This window comes from Varanus komodoensis, unplaced genomic scaffold, assembly GCF_004798865.1.
Source record: "Varanus komodoensis strain SLA01 unplaced genomic scaffold, ASM479886v1 scaffold57, whole genome shotgun sequence".
In the NCBI taxonomy this organism is placed as follows: domain Eukaryota; kingdom Metazoa; phylum Chordata; class Lepidosauria; order Squamata; family Varanidae; genus Varanus; species Varanus komodoensis.
Window position 1 is genome coordinate 597,932 of NW_025336182.1, and position 18,657 is coordinate 616,588.

Genomic DNA, 18,657 nt, shown 5'->3' on the forward strand with positions numbered 1-18,657 from the left:
AAGTCAAGATTCGACCAAAGGAGCACCAAAGGAGCTTCCTTCCATTCCAGGTCTCAGTCAGTCAAGAGAGCTGAAGCGGTGGCCACTGTGCAGGCGGCGTGTGGTTTGGAAATGCACAAGTTCTGCTCAAGAATGGACGTAAACAAAGTCTAACCAAAACTAAAAATTACAAACCGAGCCCTGATGTTCGGCAGCTCTTGAGAGGAGTCCCGCCAATGCTGCGCGATTCCCCTCCAGGAGCCTCCAAACAGCCCTTCAGTACAAGATTCCTGAGCTAACAGCAGTACCTGCCTCCTTCCATTTCTTGCTTACGTCCCCTCAGGAGGCGCAGGCTGTTCGCAGGGGAGGGAGGCGGCAGGAGGCCCGGCGCCCTGCCCTGCCCTGCCCTGCCCTGCCCGCCCTGCCCTGCCTGCAGGCTTTCCGGGTGACAGTTGGTTTGATCTCACAGCTCCGTGCTGAGAGGGGTGCTTGGCAACGTCCCGCATGCTCCAGGCATGTGCAGAGAGGGAAGCAAGAGAGCGTTCGCAAGTGGGCTCCCATGCACGTCTCCTCAGAAGTAAGCTCCGCTGAGTTCGGCAGGACTTTCCTCCAGGGCAGGACTGCGGCCTAGAAGAAGGTCAAGGGCCGCCTCACGCTCCGTTCCAAGGGAAGGCTGCACTGCACACATCTGGCCAGGCTGTGGCGGGAAATGTGGCGCCTCCTGGCCAGCAAGGCTGGTTCCGGGCAGGGCTCGGAGCCTCTTCACACATTACAGGTTTGCACCGGAACAAGGGGCTCCGTGAGATTGAGTCAACTGGCTGGCTAGATGGAGCCACTCTGTCTCACTCAATCAGGCAACAGCTTCAGCCCCTCCCCTGCTATTTTTAAAAAATCTATACAAATACAAAAAACCTACACAGCTCTGTCTCAGACGAGAGTGCCAGGCATGCTCATCATGTTTAAATGAAAACATTTTTCTCCAACATGAAAACTGTTTTCCAAGTTCCAATATATGCAGTTTTAATTGATTACTTGATCAACTAAAATGTCATGTAACTAAAAAGAGAAGGCATCTTGGAGACCAGCAGGTGCTTCAAAACGACCTGAACCCTGAAGAGTTCTGAATTAGAGACAGGTGAATCTACCAGTCCCACTTTCTCCTGCTCTTGAATTGTTAAAACCTGCCTACTAGATATAAAGGACTTTGTCTATTTTGGTAAATTTCTATAAAAAATGAACTGCAATGGAATCCTCACCCATCTGCACCAGTCAAATTGGGTGGGTACAATTATTCCGAATATGGCGAGGCCACACTGCATCTGCGCACTGTGCAGCTATGAAAGAGGAGATGCGCGTTGGGACAAGAGGGGGCGGCAAAGGCCAGTTCAGCTGCACCTGCAGGATCTGCGGTCAGCTCTCCAGAACTGAGCCCTCCGCTGGGATGACTACCTCTCTTATGTTGGTTTCTTCGTAATTTCTAAATCCCAGATTCTTTTTGTCCCAAATATTGGGAACTTTCCAATTTTTGATAAATTCTCATCTAGACTGACCTGGAGCAAAATTCAAGCTGAAAACGGCTGCTGCCACCCGCCAAATGACTGCCGGGCTGCCATGTAATGTGTGGAAGGGACCCGCCCGCGCTGGCCCCACCTGCAGGATGCCACATTTCCCATTTGCCCTGCACGGGGGGAACTTCTAGGAGGTGCTGAAAAGCGGATTCCCACTGAAACAAGCGCGATAAGGTGGGCTCTCTTCGCTCCACAGCAACAGGTTGGGGAAGCTTTGCCAAATGAAAGGGAACACAGCCCTTGACTGTCTGCAAATGGCCGGAATTCACCCGCTGCAGCAGTTCTGCCAGAAGCGCCCCTGAACCAAGGCCCACCCTCGCCGGAGAGAGGATTCCCCAGACAGAGCAAGGGTGCCGTGGGGAGACAGACACGCGCACCTCTGCTCTGCGAAGCCTCCCCATGGCTTCCCTGGGTGGAGGGAGCGACGCTGCGCTGCCACGCAGGGTGTGCCAAGGCGCCCTGAGGCAGGCCGCGTGGCACCGGCAAGTCCCAGGGAGTCCCAGGGGCATCCCCATTTGCAAGAAAGGTCAGGATGGCAGGCAGAGACCAGGGCTGCACAAAGGGGCAGGCAGAAACCAACGGGGGAAAAGGTCCCTGGTCGGTTTCTTGGTGCCTGTGGAGAAAGCCCACGCATTTGGCCTGGGGAGTGTGAACCAGGACACGGCTGCCTCCAATGTCATCCAGAAAAAGCAACAACGACCACCCTGTGCCCAAGATTATCAAAAGTTTGGGGAAACACTGGATTAGACAGTCAACTCCCTTAAAGCTATTGTATTCTTTCAGCCTTCATTTGACCTGGATAAATTCATCAAAAATGTCTCCTTGCAAGACATAATCAATCGCGATTCAACACATTATTCCACTGAGAGCTTTAATTTTCTTTCCGCCCAACTGCACCGAACTCGACCACGCCTCTCCTCGGTTTCACGTGATGCTCCTCACTGCCTGCCCGGGAAACGGCCTGATGATGCACCACGGAACACGAGCCTGCAAGCCAACGCTCCCCTCTGGGTTGTCCTGCCCACTCTTGACCTCCAAAGGCACTCTTCTTCTGAATTGTGGCTAGCCATTCAAGTGGCGCGCTCTAGGCCAATCCCTCCCCCCCCCCCCCCCTCCCCCATTGCTTCTAAGCTTCCTCTGAGGGGCTCCCCCGGCACAGAGCTGGGGCTGCGCGGGGTGCCACCGTGGTGGGGCCCGAGCCGGGAGAGCCCAGTCACCACGTGGGGTTTCTCTACGTCTGGCGGCTCTGGAAAGATTCTCGAGAGACGTTAAGTACTGCATAATGTTGCTAGAACGGACGCCTACAAAATCCTAAAGCTATTTTTCAGGCAGTTTATAATAGGTTCCCCCCAGCTCCCCATGCCTCCCCCCTCGCTCCCCCCGCCCCTCCGCCTCCCCCCCACGCACACACACTGGAGAGCCCGCAGCCGCGCTGCAGGAGGGGCCGGGCCGGGCTGCGGAGGCAGCTATGTCACCCAGGCGTCCAAGCGCATGCGTTTGACGGACGGGCTCTCCCCCTCCACCTCAGCCACAGGCCGAAGGAGGCCGAGCGAGGAGCCGAAGTCAGCCCGGGAGCGCTCCTCCCGCTCGGCGCCCTCGTAGGAGCTGGCGTTGCTGCTGAGGCTGTCGACAGGCGAGCACCCCGTGGCCTCGTGGCGGCCTTGTGGCGGGAAGGAGGAGAGTGGCGTGGCAGTGCTGCGCTCCCGGCTGGGAGAAACAGGCTCCGACTTGATGCTGATGTTGGGGTTGGTATTGACCGTCAGGGTGGTGGCGTGGGACAGGTGGCCGCTTTGTCTGCAGGGGCACAAAGACAGGCACATGTGCACACATGGAGAGTCGTTCCGTGGAAATGCGGACAGGCAGCCTCCCAGGGCCACCGCATGGCCGGCGTCTCCCCAGCGACAAGGCAGCCACGGAGGACGTCAGTGCCAAAGGCCTGGGACACCCAGCTGCCCTCCACAGCCACACAGGCAGGGAGGTGGAGGGGCTGTGGCCAGCAGCCACGGTGCCACGGCTCTCCCCAGGGTCAGCCACATCGCGCACTGGTGTCCTGAAGGTGCTGCTCTTGCTCTGGGCATGAAGCCAAGGAGCCGGCGAACCGACCCAGTCAATGTTCACCAGCAGGAAGGTGCAGAACCGTAAGAGCGACCCCCAGTCACCCAGTGAGAGGCGGGAGGACCCCTCCCCGCCCACTGGAAGGGCAGAATAACCTCACGCACACCTGGGGGGCAAACAAGGACACGGTCTTTTCTGCGGATATTTCAAGGGGAGGCTGCGGCTCATTCAGGACAAGCACAGCCATGCCAGGAGGCGCCCGGAGCAGGTCAGACTGGTCTGGAGGAAGGGGCAGCCTTGCCTGGCCCACCCAGCCCCATCTGCTGACAGGGCCTTTGACTCGGCCTCGTGGTGGGCAAGGTGGGCACTGCACCGCCCCGCCTCCCTGGCCTCGACGCACCATTCACGTGCCCTTGGAGCCACGCCACAAGCACCCCCCCCCCCCCACTCCCGGGCCACGGCTGGACCCACAGAGGGGCACGCGGCCAGTCTGCACTTACATCAGGTTACTGAGTGATACGGGGACCAGGTGCTGCGGCTGCGGCGGCTGCGGCGGCTGCTGTGGCTGCTGCCAGGAGGAGAGGCTGCCCAGTGACAAGCCAGTGGGCGAGCTGAACGCCGGGAGGGAGGAGAGGTCTGCGCTGGTCAGCTGATAGTCTGAAAGGAAAAGGGACGAGGGTGAAGGAGGCCGAGGAGCGCCGCTCGGAGGCCCACCCAGGAGCGAGGCCTGTGCTGTGCTGCTGAGGCAGCCTCCGTGCCGGCGCGGTCCTGCGGCAGGGCGCGCAGGCCGATCTGGCAGCAGCAGGCTCCACCAGGGCAGAGGCGTGGCCCCGGCACACGTGACGTGGGTCCAGCCCTCGAGGCTGCACAAGCTTGATGAGCCTTCCCCGAGCTGGTGCCCCCCAGATCTGCTGCAGAATGACTCCCGTCAGCCCCGGGCAGCCTGGCACCTGGTGCGGGGAGTTGGCAGTTGCAATCAGAAGCTGCTGCGGGGCCCCAGCCAGGGAGGGCAGGGATGAAATCGCAGGGGAGGCATGAGCACGCCAGCCACTCCCAAGAGCCGCAGCTTGAACCATGCCTGGGATGGACTTGTGCGGGGCAGATGGGGCTGGGAAGTGCTCCGGGGAATGGCTCCGCCCAATCCCTGTTTGCTCCCAGTTTGCAGCCTCCTGGGACAGCTGGGGACCGCAGAGGGTCCCTCAAGCCATCCTGTCTGGGCACAGGCAGGGCACCCACGGGGCCCACCCGCTGGCCGGGCCAACAGTCCCACAGGTTGCAGGCTGAAGGTCTGGCTGCACCAAGCAGTGCACAGCTGGACCCTCTGAGGAAGCCCCTCGGTGGGCAAGCACCAGTGGAGGGCAAGATGCCATCCGGGGGCAAGTGGCACAGGGACACACCTGCCTGTCCATGCACAAGCCTGGCCTTTTCCTTCTTCGGCCCACTCAGCGTGTCCTCAATTGGCCTTTTGGCTTTGGGGACGCCTCTGGGCCAGCCCTCTTGACCTTGCTTGGGAGCCCTCAGTGTGCCAGGATGACACTACCTGGTGCCTCTGGAGCATGGAACACACGGAAGTCAAACCTCCGTGCATGGAGACAATCCCTGAGGCACGTGGGGGACAAGTGCCCCTTGCTGCACAGGTGCTTCCAGGCCCCCGAAGGGCACCAGCCGGAGATGGCTGTGCTGGCCCCGCACTCTGTGGAGCGGCCTCGGAGACGCTGGGAAACGGTGGGTGCTGCTCCCACGGGCCTGCTGGGTGCATCGCGGTGCCCTGTCATTGCCTCCGGTGACACTCCAGGGCCCAGTTTAAGGTTCGGGGCTCTCCAGAGCTTGGTAAGTTTCGGGCTCCCCACTTCTGAAAGGGCCCTGGCTCCCACACACCCTGCCTGCCAGCCAAGGCCAGGCTCTGTGTCCTGCCCAGACCGGAGCTGGGAAGGCAGCTCGGTCACGCCTGCTGAGGCCTTCTGCCACGCTACCTGCGGGTTCTTACCCATGTTTACTGGTATTTCAACATCACGGTGGTTAGTCTTTCATTTACTGGGTAACCTGCTCTGACGGCCTGCACATGGGAACGCAGTCCCCACACACAGGGCCCACCCCACGCCGCCACCATCTGCACCGCTGAGCAAAGCCGGTGACCCGTGCACCACTGCTTGCCCTGGCAAGGAAAGCCTGTAGTTTTGGCGGGGGGGGGGGGGGGCCTCACGGGAAACACAAGGAAAACCGAATTTAGGTTTATAAACTTGCATGCCGCTAGAGGGAGCCCTTTGCACGCGCCACCAGGCAGGAGGGGGCTCTGCACAAGGCTCCACGGGGCCACCTGCAGGTGCAGATGCTGCCCAGGGTGACACCTTGGCCAGGCCTGGCTGGGGAGCACAGCCCCCGCCCCCGCCTGCCCAGGGCTTGGCTGCGTACCCCCAGCCTCTGGGACCCTAAGGCGGGGCGGGTTTGTCCCGGGCTTCCTGAGAACAGGGATGCCCTCCCGAAAGCCCACGGCTGTGCACAATGGGCCGCAGGGAGCACTGAGCTCGCAGCTCGAGCGCCCCCCCCCCGCGAGCGGCCCATTACACATGGGCCATGCAGGCTCCTTGTGCATTGACTGCTTGGCTCCAGCGCCAAGTAGGCCGCTCAGGAAGCAGACAGGAGAGCTCTGCGGGCGCAAACCAAATCCCTCCTTCCAGCAACCCGCTCTGAACATGCAAACGAGTTTCGTGCTTCAAGGCTCCATCCACACGGAGCGGACCAGCCATGCGCTGGGTGAGAGAGGCAGGCTGGCTTACTAGGCAGGCCATGAGCCTGTGCCACAAACCCGTCTGTTACACCCGGCAAGAAACCACCGCAACCGTGCCGAGCCGAGCAGTGCCTAAAAAACAGCTACATCTGGAGGATGCAGCTTGGCAGCTGCTGCTTCCGGAGCATCATCATCCATGTGGAGGCATCCGGGGCAGAGCAAGGGACTGAGTGGACAGATCGGCGCACTGAGAAGCTGGCAGTGAAGTTCTGAGAGCCAAAAACCCCCAGGATTACAGAGGATGTGAGAAAGTGAAAGGTTTAGACAGATGCAGAAATCCTGGGACATCTTTTTCTCTGAAACATGCACAGAAGCGCACCCAGACTGGAGGGCGCTGGCCAGCCAGTTCTGCAAGCGGGGCCACAAGGCACCCGGAGCCCCGCACAGAAGCCGGCGGGTGCCATGGGCAGAACAGGGCGGCAGGCGCCGCTCGCCTCTGCGCGTGCAAAGACACTCTCCCGGGTCACCAGTGGAAGGGCAGAATAATAAGGTCCGGGCAGTTTTTCTGCATATTTTGCTTCTGGCAATCCCCTGCACACCCGCCCTGCAGCAGGGTGGAAAACGGCGTTGCTCCTCAGGACGGCTGCCACACTCTTGCGTGCGATCGGCGCCTGGTTCCTTGATGCTGCCTTGATGTTAAAAGGGCACCTGGGGGGAAGCCCGCAGGTGTTTGCTGGAGTGCAACTCACTAGACCAGAAGGGGAGGGGAGCCTCCTGGCCAGGCGGGGGAGGCCCGGGGCAACTCTCCTGGTGCATGAATGAAGGTGGTAGCCACTCTTCCCCCAAGCAGCTGGCCTCCAGTCCCATCTTCCTGGGGGCAGCTCTACCAGATGGTCTCTGGGCTGGAGACAAGCACAATGCGACCTGGATATTTGGTGGAGCCCCTGGCTGCGCTGCCCGTCCCGTCCCGTCCCGTCCTGTCCCATTCTTGTCTTGGGTGGCTGCAGTTTCTGTCACCCCCTCCCTTCCTCAGCTGTCAAAATCACTCATAAGCAAATACTGGGAAGCTGCCAAAGTCCTTGCTGGGAAGTTTCGTCTCCCCCTTCCGCACCCGGCCAGACTGCTGGGAAAAAAACCTCTGCGCCTCCTTTCCACACTAAAGATACAAGGAAAAGTAAGCCACAGTATTTTGCCTTACTGTGATTAAAGAGGCCACATAAATCAAGCCAGAGGTTGTAGACGACGTACATGGGAATGGCTAGGATGTAGGTATCATGAGTCTCCTAATTTAACTGTGGAAAAAAACAGCAACATTTTTTCTTGAAAAAAAGAATAAAAAGGACATTCTAGCCCCTTAATCTTTCAGGTTCTGAAGGGAAGCTTGAAAACGTAGGGGCACTCCAAGACTGTGGCGTTCTCAGCAGGGAAGCAAGGCAGGCTACGCAGGACCTCCGGACAGCGGAAGGGTCAGGTTTCCATGCTCTGCGTATCGAGAGGCCCTCCCCACCCGCTGGCTGGCTGTGGGGCCAAGGGAGCACGGTGGGGCAGGGGAAACTGGGAACATGGGAGCAGCTTCCAGTCCTGATGCTAAATGGTGCCTTCAGCACCCAACGCCGCAAACAACTAACAATTAATGAAGTTAAAATTATGCAACGCCCACATTCCACTAAATGTACAAATATGTTCCTCCCAAGGTGTACATGGATCACTCATGTAGGGAGAGAAAAGGCACTTTCCAGGCCACACCCGGAGGGGTGGAGTCCTGAACTGAGCAGGGGGCTGGCGTCAATGCCTTTGCGGGCCCCCTCCAACCTGAGATGCTAGCAGCAGCAGCAGCAGCAGCCCTGGAGAAGGCCGCTTCTCCAGGCACCCATTTTGGCTGCCCGTTCCTTCAAAGGGGTCAGACTCACGGCTAGCCCAAGCCCTCGGCCTGGCTCCGTAGACCCCCTGTGCAGGCAGCAGGCCTCTTGTGTCGGAATGGCCAGGAGGGGCCCCTTCTGCCTGCAGCACCACCTCCCACGAAAGGCATCACGGCACGGTGGCCAGCATCCTCCCTCCACTGTTTGGGGCTTCCAAGCAGGGCTCGCAGGGCGCCTCGCACCACGCTGGTCCGTGCGGCGCCGCGGCAGCTCTCCCAGGCCTCGGCTGGGCTCCCCCGCAGGACCCGATCAGGGCTGCTGCGTGTCCAAAGCCCGTGCCAGCTGCCCGCCCCGCTGAGCAGCGTTCCGGGTGCCTCGGAGAGATGTGGCCCCCCCTTGCAGAGCAGAGCGGGGGAGCTGCTGACAGGCACGGACTGGCAGTGGACCACCCCACAGCATTTCGGTTACAATTTTTTGCAAGTGACACTGCAGAACCGAACAACTATTGTGTCTTATTACATGTGACAGATTTTCATTTGCTTTGCTATAAGGTCAGCTGGAGGGCAGTACAGCAATGAAACCAACCAGCGCGCACCACTGACCTCTGCTTGTTTCCCTGCGCAGCAGCTCCCCTCCCCGGAGCAAGGGGCCACGCATGGCTGAAGCTGGGGGGCACTGGAGGCTGACGGCAGGGCAAGGCTGCCGGGCGCCTGCCTGCAACCTCCTCCGGCTCCTCCCACTCGTGCCCCCAAACTCCCAGCGCAGGGAGACCCGTTGGCAGGCCGCTCATCGCCCTCTGGATCTCTATCGCGCTTCCCTGAGGCAGCCTGGAGGGGGGCGCCAGGTGTGCGGGGGCTTACCTGTGTTGTACGCCGTGGGCATGGCCGAGAAGGGCAGGCCCTGGGTCAGGAGGCTCGGGGTGGTCACGGAAACGACTGGCGTGGTCAGAGAGTGGGTGGCCTGGGAGACGGCGAGCCTCTGCGTGTTCTGCTGGGGAGAAACAGAAGGGCCGTGAGCGCGTGAGGGGAGCGGCCCCGGCACGGCATGGCAGAGGAGGGAAAGCGGCTCGCCTTCCTCTCGGGGGCCTCAGGTAGGCAAGGGCAGGCTGGCCTGCTGGGGGCCTCACCTCCGCGAGCGCTGCAGCCACTCGTCTGGGGCCACTCGGGCCGGCCTCTGCGTGCCACATGGCTGTGGGGCCCGAGGAGACGCGGTCCAAATCATGGCTCAGCCACACGGCTCCCTGGGTGCCCCCTCAGCCTCATGTGCTGCAAGAGAGGGTCCCCCAGGGCCACCCTGGGCTTAAAGGCCAGGCGGACATGAGACCCTTGGCCACAAGCTGCCCTTGACCATCCCTAACGATCCCACCCCCACCATGCCTGCCCCTCCCCGCCACACATTCCTATGGGAACTGCCTCTTGCTCTTTCGATTCCTGCCCCAGACGCGCCCTTTCGCCATGAGGTCTCTGGCACCACCCTCAATGGCCCGGGGCTGAGGCCGCCCCTTCCTCCCCATGCCTGAGTTTGGCCCAGTGGCTCCGGTCAGCCAGAACCTCTCCACTGAAAGCAGTGAGACGCTGGGAAGGGGCTGCCAGGCTGTGGTGAAAGCGCTTTGCGCACAGACCAGCAGGCGGGCCTTGCGTCCTCTGCGGCCCCAGGAGCAGCCAGCCCACCCCACACAGGACCCGCTGCATGCCAGCAGCATCCCCCAAGGCCGCCCCCCAGCAGGAGCGGCCCTGCATCCCCAAAGCCTTTCCCCAGGCCCTTTGGAGCCATCGGGGAAGATGAATGCCAGTGGAATCAAGCATAAAGCCACCGTATGCTGCTCAAAAGTACCCCTCACACATTGTTTAAAACATGCTTTTCCCGCAAGGGTAGCAGACGAACTCCTTGCGCTGCCGTCTCAGCCCAGGCCTTGGCCGAGGTGCTCCACTGCTCACCCCCCAACTGGCACCGGCTTCCCGAAGCATGAGGGTCAATAGCCCCTGGGGGGGGGGGAGGCAGGCGCCCCCCACCACTCCTAGCAAGTCCCTGCAGGGAAGCCTCTCACCTCCTGGAGCTCCTGGGGCCTCGCCTCCTGAGGGCCCCAGGAGCGCCTCCGGGCGTGCAGCCTCTTTCCAAAGCTGGGGGGAGGGCACAGGTGGCATCCTGCGGGAGCACAGGACGCTCCGCCCCAAAGCGTGGCACCAAGGGAACTCCTCGGCCCTCACAGCCGGAGAGCCAGGGCTGCGATCCACGACCCGGCACATTCGGAATACTCAGAAGGAATTCCTGCCTGGGCACGGAGGGCATCGCCCCCTTGCTCTTCCTCGGCCTGGAGGTCCAATCAGGTTCCGCCTGTGGGGCTGGAAGTGGGGAGCAATGGGGCAGCCCCAGAGAGCCCGAGAGCACCCTGCGAGGAAGTGCGGCCACTCCCTCTGCCCACAGGGAGGCCAGCATTCCCGGCCCCCAGGCAGAATGTATTCCCCCGGGCGCTCTTCTAGCACCGGGGTCTGAAAACCCCCTTCGCACTCGTGGCTGGGGGGCCACGGGGGCACGAGCCCCCGCTCCATGCCACAATGTGAATGCCATGTCGATGCCGCCCAAGCCACAGGCCGGCCAGCCCCTCCTTGCCACGGGACAGCGGAAGCCACGGAAAGGGGCGCTTGGCTGTCCTGCACCTTGCAAGGGAAGCGCTTTGCCCAGGGAAAGAGGGCTTGCTGCCCAAGGCCCTGTGCCAAGGATGCCGGCAGGGATGCGTGGCCTTTCTGCTCCAAGCTGCTCTCCTGAAGGGGCTGGCATCACTTTTCAGCATCAAGTTGACAAGGATGGCCCAGGCATTGCAGGGAGTGCCGCCACGCAACGAGCCAAGACTGCGCAGGCCTCCTGTTTCCCACTTCCGTCATCCAGTCCTTTGCTCCGCCAGCCCTCCAGCCCACTCCCTTCTTTCCTGACTGCTGTGCCACAGGGACTGGCTCCCTGGCCAGGCCAGGCCAGGCCAGTCTTTCTGAGAGCCCTCGGTCTTCATGTGTGCTTCAGGGACTGAGGTTTAAAAGGAAGGGATCCATGTGCTCCAAGCTCAACCAGGATGGGCAAGTGTGCAAAGAAAGGGGAACGGTGTGATCGGGACTGCCAGTCGCTTGCTGCTCGGCCCACAGGGCAGCTTCAGCAGCAGGCATGGCCGGGAGGCTGCCCAGGGCAGGACACAGCAGGGTGGCTGAAGTCCCGGACGCCGGGGTGGGAAGGGCGTGCCAGGAGCCGGCCGACGACATCCCTTTGTGTCCCTCCCTCATGGCGGCAACTGGGCAGAAGGACGCTTAGTGGTACGCCCCCCACCAAGGCACCCCACAGAGCTTCACTGGAGGCCGCGAGGATGTCCCTTCTGCACTAATGCACTCAAGATCGCCACTCATTAGCCTCGGATGAAACAGCTTCCACCGTGCTGTTTGGCTCCCGGCTTGTTTACTGGTCTGGATGACCTCACTGTTGCACTGATGGACTGGCCAGAAACGTACATGCACGCGCAGTAAAGAAAGCCTCGGTGGTCCCCCCGAAGGTCTTGCTGAGCCACGGCAGGGCAGGGGACCTCCACTGCACTCCCCTGAGCTCCATGCAATGGGAGAAAATCTTCTCCTGGGCAGAGCCATGGCATGCAGCACGTACCCACCCCCCCGCCCCACAAACCCCCTGGAGAATGTCCAGACCAGCATGGCGTCTGCCTGGTGAAGAGGCCTTCAGCACAAGCCGGACAAGCTGCAGGATAGTCTGGACAGTCGGGCAGGGAAGGCAGCGGGGGGGGGGGGGGGGGGGGGGGGGGGGGGGGGGGGGGCTGCTTCAAGGCAGGGATGGAGCGCTTCACGTCATGGAAGAGGGCAGCACATGGAGGGGGTCTCTCCTCAAGCCTGAGAATGGGCGAAGAAGAACCACCCAAGAGGCCTGGCAACAGTGCCCAACACCGAAGGCCGTGACAGCTGGGCACCTCCTGGGTTGCCTCGCTTACAGGGGCAACTTCTCCCTCCCAGAAAGCCAGGCCTGGGGCAAGCCCTCAAAAGCACGGCTCCCCCTGCACTCCCACAATGACAGGCACCACTGCAGCACATGTCCTGGCTGCTGAGGCTGTGCCTACGGGGGCAGGCAAGACAAGGAAGGAAGGGGCCACACGTCCCCAAGCAACCCCTCCCCTAAGCTCCCTGGCCTCAGAGTCTCAAACAGGGCAAAACAAAATGGAAACACACACGCATGCGCGCACACAAGCAGGAGGCAGGCAGGCAGGCAGGCAGGCAAGGCAACTCACCAGATCCAAATGTTCCTCTGCCTGGGTGCAGAACACAAATGAAACCAAAGGAAAATGTTACACGTAGTACCTGAATTGGCCCTGCTTCCAGCACTAATCGATGATTATGCTTCTACTGTCCCTTATATGGAATCCGAAACTGAAAGAGCCGTACTGCGCAAGACTGCTCAACAATCATCCTTTCAACAGCAAGCCAGCAGAGAAATCGCCCATGCTTGGTGGATATCCAGGATGGAAGGTGCCCGGCAACCAAGGGGCTGCCATCCTGGAATGGTGTTGGCACGCGCACACACACGCAGCATCCTTCCGGACGAAGGCAGCCTCCTCTCCCCCCGGGTGGCCCCTTCACTGAGCCTGATCCGCCGACCGGTGGGCTCTGCTGTTCACTCACTAGGGCGAGGTGCGGGGCTATGCACAGCACCCCCTCCTTTCACAAGGCCTTCCTGGCCCCCAAAAGGCTGGCAGGGCGTGTCTGGAGCTCTAGCTGCAGTGCTTGGTTAGCTAATCACACAGACTGATGGAGCAAACACAATTTATCCATTAAAAAGCTAGCCCAGATGAATTGGGCAGAACAATTTCTATAAATGTGAAAGTCGCAGCTGACAAGTGTTGTCACCTGCCTCCGTGTGGGGAAGACGTTTCTTCCACGCCGCCGCCGCCACAACTCTCGAGGGTGTCCTGCCCTGCAGGATGCGGTTTCCCTTTGAACGACCTGATGCACAAAGGCATGCCCGAAGCAAACTTGATGCCCAGCCAACTAAGCCCAGAGTTCTCAGGAGCAAGCCCCACCGAACTCAAAGGGGCGCTGCTTCTTAGCAAACGCGCCCAAGGTGGAGCCGTGCAACTGCCGCCACAGGCAGCGGCCTGCGTGGGACGCCCTCTTCCAGGACGGGTTGCCCGCCGAGCTGCCCAGCACGTGCGCCGCCCCTCCCTGACTGCGGGGCCCAGCTCCCAGCTCCCACCCAGACACTGCGATCAGGTTCTGGGCCCGTCCCCGCCTGCCACCGCAGGGGGAGGCCCAATTGGTGATAACAAGACGGGCCTTTTCAGCAGAGGCCCCCCGGTTTTGGAATGAGCCCCCCACTGAGGTCCACATAGCACCAACTTTACTATCCTTTGGTACCAGGCAGAGACCACCCTCTGCTCCAGGGCATTCAAGCAGCTTCTGAGGTCGGAGCTGTTAAACATGAATATTTTTTCTTCCACACTATTTAATATGTGGTTTTAAATTTTGTATTGTAGACATTTAATGACGTTTTAATATGTTTTAACACAAGGTATCTTTTATTGGGTTTTCAATGCGCTCTGTGAACCACCCAGAGGCCTTGGGTGGTATAGAAATTAAATTAATAATAAATACTTGCATAAATAAGGAACAACCAACCAAACCACTCTCCCCAGCCAGCCCCACCCCTAGCAGCTGTCCTGACAGGAGCCGTGGCCACCCCAAGACAGCTGGAGGGCTCTTTCGACCCCCTGCGCTTTGCAGTGCTCTGCACACACACGGAGGAGGCCTACGGGATGCCGCGCCAGAGCAGGCCAGTGGCCCTAACCCTGAACACTTGCCTGAGCCCCGGCAGGGGGCTGGCATGTGGGCCCCGCCAGCACGGGACTCACCAGGTGGTGCACGAGGCCCTTGCTGCTCTGTGAGGTGATGACACGCAGGTCCGGCTTTCGGCTGCCGGGGGCCAGCTGGGCGCTGTGGGGAGGTGGCGGCGGAGATTTTGCCGGCAGGAGTTTTCCCAGGCTGTTGCCGTTGGACACAGGAAGGAGACCCGGAGAGGCCCTGGCGCTGACATAACCATTCCCTGAGGAATAAAACGGAGAGGTGATCGTCTGAAGAATCCAAGGCGCTGGGCCAGGTGACCCCCTCCTTGCCTGCACCCGAATGTGCTCTCCCGCTGCCACCCCAGGCCGCCACTTCCACCCCCCCCCCCAGCTCCGCTGTTCCTCCTCCCAGAGGACAAACTCTGTCCTTGGGAAAGCGTCATGGCAATGGAGGATGCGACATACACACGAGCACGGCGCTGTAATGGCATCAGTCTTAGGGCAGGGATGCTTCTCCCCCGTTCTGTATCTACTGGGGCAATAAATAAATCAGGGACCGGGTTAACCAGGCCAAAGCCACTGGCCGGGCCACCACAGCCGAGAGTTGTGGCCGCCAGAGCAGCCTCTACTCTTCTGCCTTCCCTTGGAGAATCAGAGGAGTGCTGAGCAACGGAGCTACATGGGCCATCGATGCCCAAGACCATCTGCCTCTGAGCACCAGCTGCTGGGAGCACATGCTCCTTCCTGCCCTGCTCACAGGGTGCTCTTTGGCCCCGGAAGGCAGCACAGAGATTCTGGTGGAGGACACTCTAACAACCAGTAGCCGCGGACATCAAGCTGGACCTCCACGTTCAGAAACAATCCGCCCGAGTACCTGCTGCAAAGGGGCCAAAGCAAAGGCCCTGCCCGGGCGCTGCCCAGTGGCATCTGGGACACAGGAAGCTGGAGCTGCCAGTCCTCTGTCACGGGGTGGGCAGGAGAGATCGCCAGAGAGTTTGGATTGTGGCTCCCAGAGGCCCCTACTAGCCCCGACCCTCCAGTGATCAGGAACATGGGAGCTGCAGTCCCAAACACCAGGGATTTAACTTCTGCCCACCCCTGCTGTGGAGCTGCTCTGGTGCAACGTGTGTGCGCACACGCCCAGCAAAGGTTTCTGTGAGCGTGCGAGGCCTGCAGGGTCACTGTGCGGGATCTGCCTCTCCCCAGTCTGTCTCTGAATGGAGACTTGGCTTCTGCTGCTTTCCATGGGATTGTCAAAGAGGTGAGCGTGCAAGATGATTCCAACCAAACTTCAAGCACAAAAAGCAGAAGAGCACCTTTGGCCCCCCACTCGGCACATGCACGGGGCACGCACACCAAAGGCAGGGCCGGCTGTTTCTCGAGAAACAGCTGCTGAGCTCCCTTTGGACAACAGATCGAGAAATAACTGGGCTTCTAACTACAGATCCCCCAGGGATCGATACTGGACCAAGTTAGGTGCGAGCCGTGCAGCAGCCAAGTATGTTGACAACACCAAACTATTCACTGTGGTTAAAAGAAAATGGAATTCTTGGGAAGATGCAAAAGCCCAGCTGCTGGTGTCAGTGGGCAGGATCCGAGCCAGCCAGGGGACGGACCTTGGAGCTGCGGTGCAACCAAAATCTGCAGCTGCTGCAAAGGGCAATTCCACATTAGGTCCAACTGGATAAGAAACTGAAACGAAAACTGCCAGGCTCTTCTGCCCTTACGAAACCGGTGGCAAAGCCACTTAGCCATCCTGCATACAGTTCTGGCTGCTGGACCCGAACAGGGCACGGTGAAGATGGGGAAAGCGCAGAGGCGAGCGACAGAATGGATCGAGGAGCTGAAGCAACAACCCGAGGTGGTTCAGCTTAGAAGTGAATTATGCGAGTGCAACATTTGCTGGGTATGGAGGGGTGCATTTTCCTCCCTTTCATTATACAAGAACCCAAAGGGGTATCTCATGAAGCTGATGGGTGGCGATGCAGGACAGATTAGCACAGGTAAGCGGTGGCCTTCGTTCCCACAAGGCTGTGCTGCCCACCCAGCTGGGCATCTTTAGAAGCAGCAGACAAACTCATGGAAGAGAAGGCTGCCCAGGGTGCCGGCCTGATAGCTGTGCCCCCCTGGTCCAAGGCGGTCCAAGGCTGCCTGCCGGGGCACACGGGGCAGTGGGGCCGCTGTACTGCAGGACCAGCTGTGGGTCCCCTGCAGGCAGCCACTCCCCACGCAAACAGGCAGCCAGGCTTGGGGGGCACTCAGCCTGGCCGGACCCAGCCGGGACCCTCTCTTCTGGTGTCCTTAGTGCTGCACTCTTGGTTCCTCACCACTGGAGGGCTGGCCCCCAAAGAGCCGCTGGCCTGGCTGGCTCGCGCACAGCGGGAAGGGCTCCGCCAGGACGCCACGCCTGCAAGCTTGCCCATGCTCGCCATCAGGATGGACCTGCAGAATGAGCATGTCAATTCGGCCAGGGGGCAGTGGGCAGGTCCCTTGCCCCCCCGGTCAGCTCCCTGATGCAGCCGGCGGCAGCGACAAGACCACCACAAGGACAGCACGGCACAGGCCGGTGAGGCCTGAGAAAGTCCCAGGGCTTGGCGAGGTCCCTCCGGGGGTCTGCTCCCTCAGCGCTCCTCTTGCTTCCCTGCTCCTGTTTCCTGGAATGATGGGAATGTTGTGGTGACGTCAATGCTGACATTCAGGGACCCTGCCAAGTTATGAGCCGGAACAGCCGCTCACAACAGCTGACGAGGAAGCAGAGGGGCTAGGGAGGGGGCCCAGGCAGATGATTGGCAGAGGGCAAGTGTGCCCGGCTCCACACCTGGGCACTGCAGCCGAAGCCGAGGGAGCGTCCCCTGGCCTCTGGGCAAGATCCCTCGCCGGCTGGGCCTTGCGGAGCTTGCGACATGCCCCCGCGGATGTCCTTCAGTGCAAGGAGCCCGGGCAGAGCTGCGGCGCAAAGGAGCCCACACAAAGCAGTGGAGCCGCAGCTGCCTGGGGCCCGCACAGAGGACTTCCTTCAGAGCTGTGTCTCCCACGCGAAAGACACACAGTTCGGCAAGGCCTCTTTGCCTGCCCTTTGAAAGGCTGCAAAAACCCTTTCCACACTGGCCGGAGGGACCTCTGCGCAGGGACATTCCTGACTGAGAGCTCTGGGTTGCTGTGACTGTCACAGAAATAAAGCAAATCTGAAGGGGCCTCGCAGGCCATCTCGCCTGACCCCCGTCTCCAGCCAGCCCTGCTCATGCAATCCCACCATGTGCTGTCCTCCCTGATGGAGCCTCCACCTCCGCCCAGGGAAGCCCATTCCACACCCTCAGGGTCCCAGCTGTCAGGAAGTGCTTCCTGGCATCCAACCTGAAGCCTGGTTCCTTGAGGTTTGCCCCACTGGACTGTGTCCCGCCCTCCACCGCAGGAAAGAACAGGTCCCGGCCCTCCTCCACATGACATCCCCTCACATCACTCCAAGATCTCCTTGGAGGCTCCTCCTCTCCAGGCTGAAAAGCCCCCGTTCCCTCAATCACTCCTCAAGTGTCATCCCTCCCAACCCGGCTACCCTTCTTGTGACCCTGCGCTGGACCGATTCTAACCTCGCTGTGTCTCTCCTGTAATGTGGAGCCCAGAACTGGACACAGGACTCCAGCTGTGCACACAGCAGAGTCGTGCAGAGTGGTATCAACACCTTGCTATATCTGGGAGCCACGCCTCTGGCTATGCATCCAAGGTGGCGTTTCCTTCTTAACCACCACATCACACTGCTGACTCGTGTTCAGTCTGTTTTTGTAAGCCACTGAGAACACATCTTGGACAACTAGAATGTAATTTTAAGACTAACATTTTGATAAAGAACTCTAATCCAATTAAATTTACATATGCAGTAAAACAAGAGTTCTGAAGCAAAAACAACCAAACAAAAACAAAACCTCAGAAATGGGGAAAAAAGCAGACTCCTTTAGTTGCGAGAAGATTCCTGCCGTATGTTGCATCTTGGAAGAAACATTCTGGGTGGGTGAGAAAAATGGGAGCCACTTTTTAAAGATGGTGGTGTCCACTTACGGTTTGTCAAGATGATCTGTATCTTTAAAGCCAAATTAACTCACTGCCTGACTAGTCAGGGCACCTTTTCTAATTGATTTGTTTCTAAAACCTTTTCAATGCAAGCGAGCTGGCATTATGGTCAGGATCGGGTGCCCATCAGCGCTCATGTGGCAAGCAAGACCCACTGAAGGGCCCACACACTGCCCCTGGTGAGCCCCACATTCCTGCCAGCCCCAGCTCCCAGCCCTCAAGCAGCCAGGGCTGCACACCAGCAAACCTCCCTCCCCACTGCGAGCTGTCCTCAGGCGCCCGCGGAAGAATGCCCTGATGACGTCTAGGGAGGGCCCACCACACCTGCGTGGCTGCAAGTGGGGGAAACGCACCGCCCCAAATCCTCTCTTCTGCATGACTTTTCACATCACAGGAGACCAACATTTACTAAGTACTCTAACATTTACTCTGAAGGCCAGGATACCCTAAGAGTCAATTATGAACCCTCTCCACCCACTGCCGTCCCTTAATTAAACAAAAGGAAGAGTCATTTAAAAAGGATTCAGGCAATATTTCTGAGGCAGCCCAAAACTGCTGTCATTTTAACAAGGGCTGTAAGACAAG

General features: G+C 59.8%; 1 protein-coding gene across 18 annotated transcripts in view; it reads right to left on the reverse strand.

The window, feature by feature from the left end:
• Positions 1-2,952: 2,952 nt before the first annotated feature.
• MEF2D (myocyte enhancer factor 2D) overlaps positions 2,953-18,657 on the reverse strand; it is a 175,203-nt gene continuing 159,498 nt past the window's right edge. For 9 of the 18 annotated variants that reach the window (XM_044449096.1, XM_044449091.1, XM_044449089.1 and 6 more), the window contains 5 exons: positions 14,077-14,267; positions 12,460-12,480; positions 9,050-9,179; positions 4,103-4,259; positions 2,953-3,341 (listed from right to left, as the gene is read on the reverse strand). In XM_044449096.1, coding sequence (XP_044305031.1) covers positions 3,014-3,341; positions 4,103-4,259; positions 9,050-9,179; positions 12,460-12,480; positions 14,077-14,267 — 827 coding nt within the window. In that variant the 3' untranslated portion in view covers positions 2,953-3,013. The remainder of the gene's footprint in view (positions 3,342-4,102; positions 4,260-9,049; positions 9,180-12,459; positions 12,481-14,076; positions 14,268-18,657) is intronic. The other 9 variants (XM_044449092.1, XM_044449090.1, XM_044449085.1 and 6 more) reach the window with 3 other exon arrangements.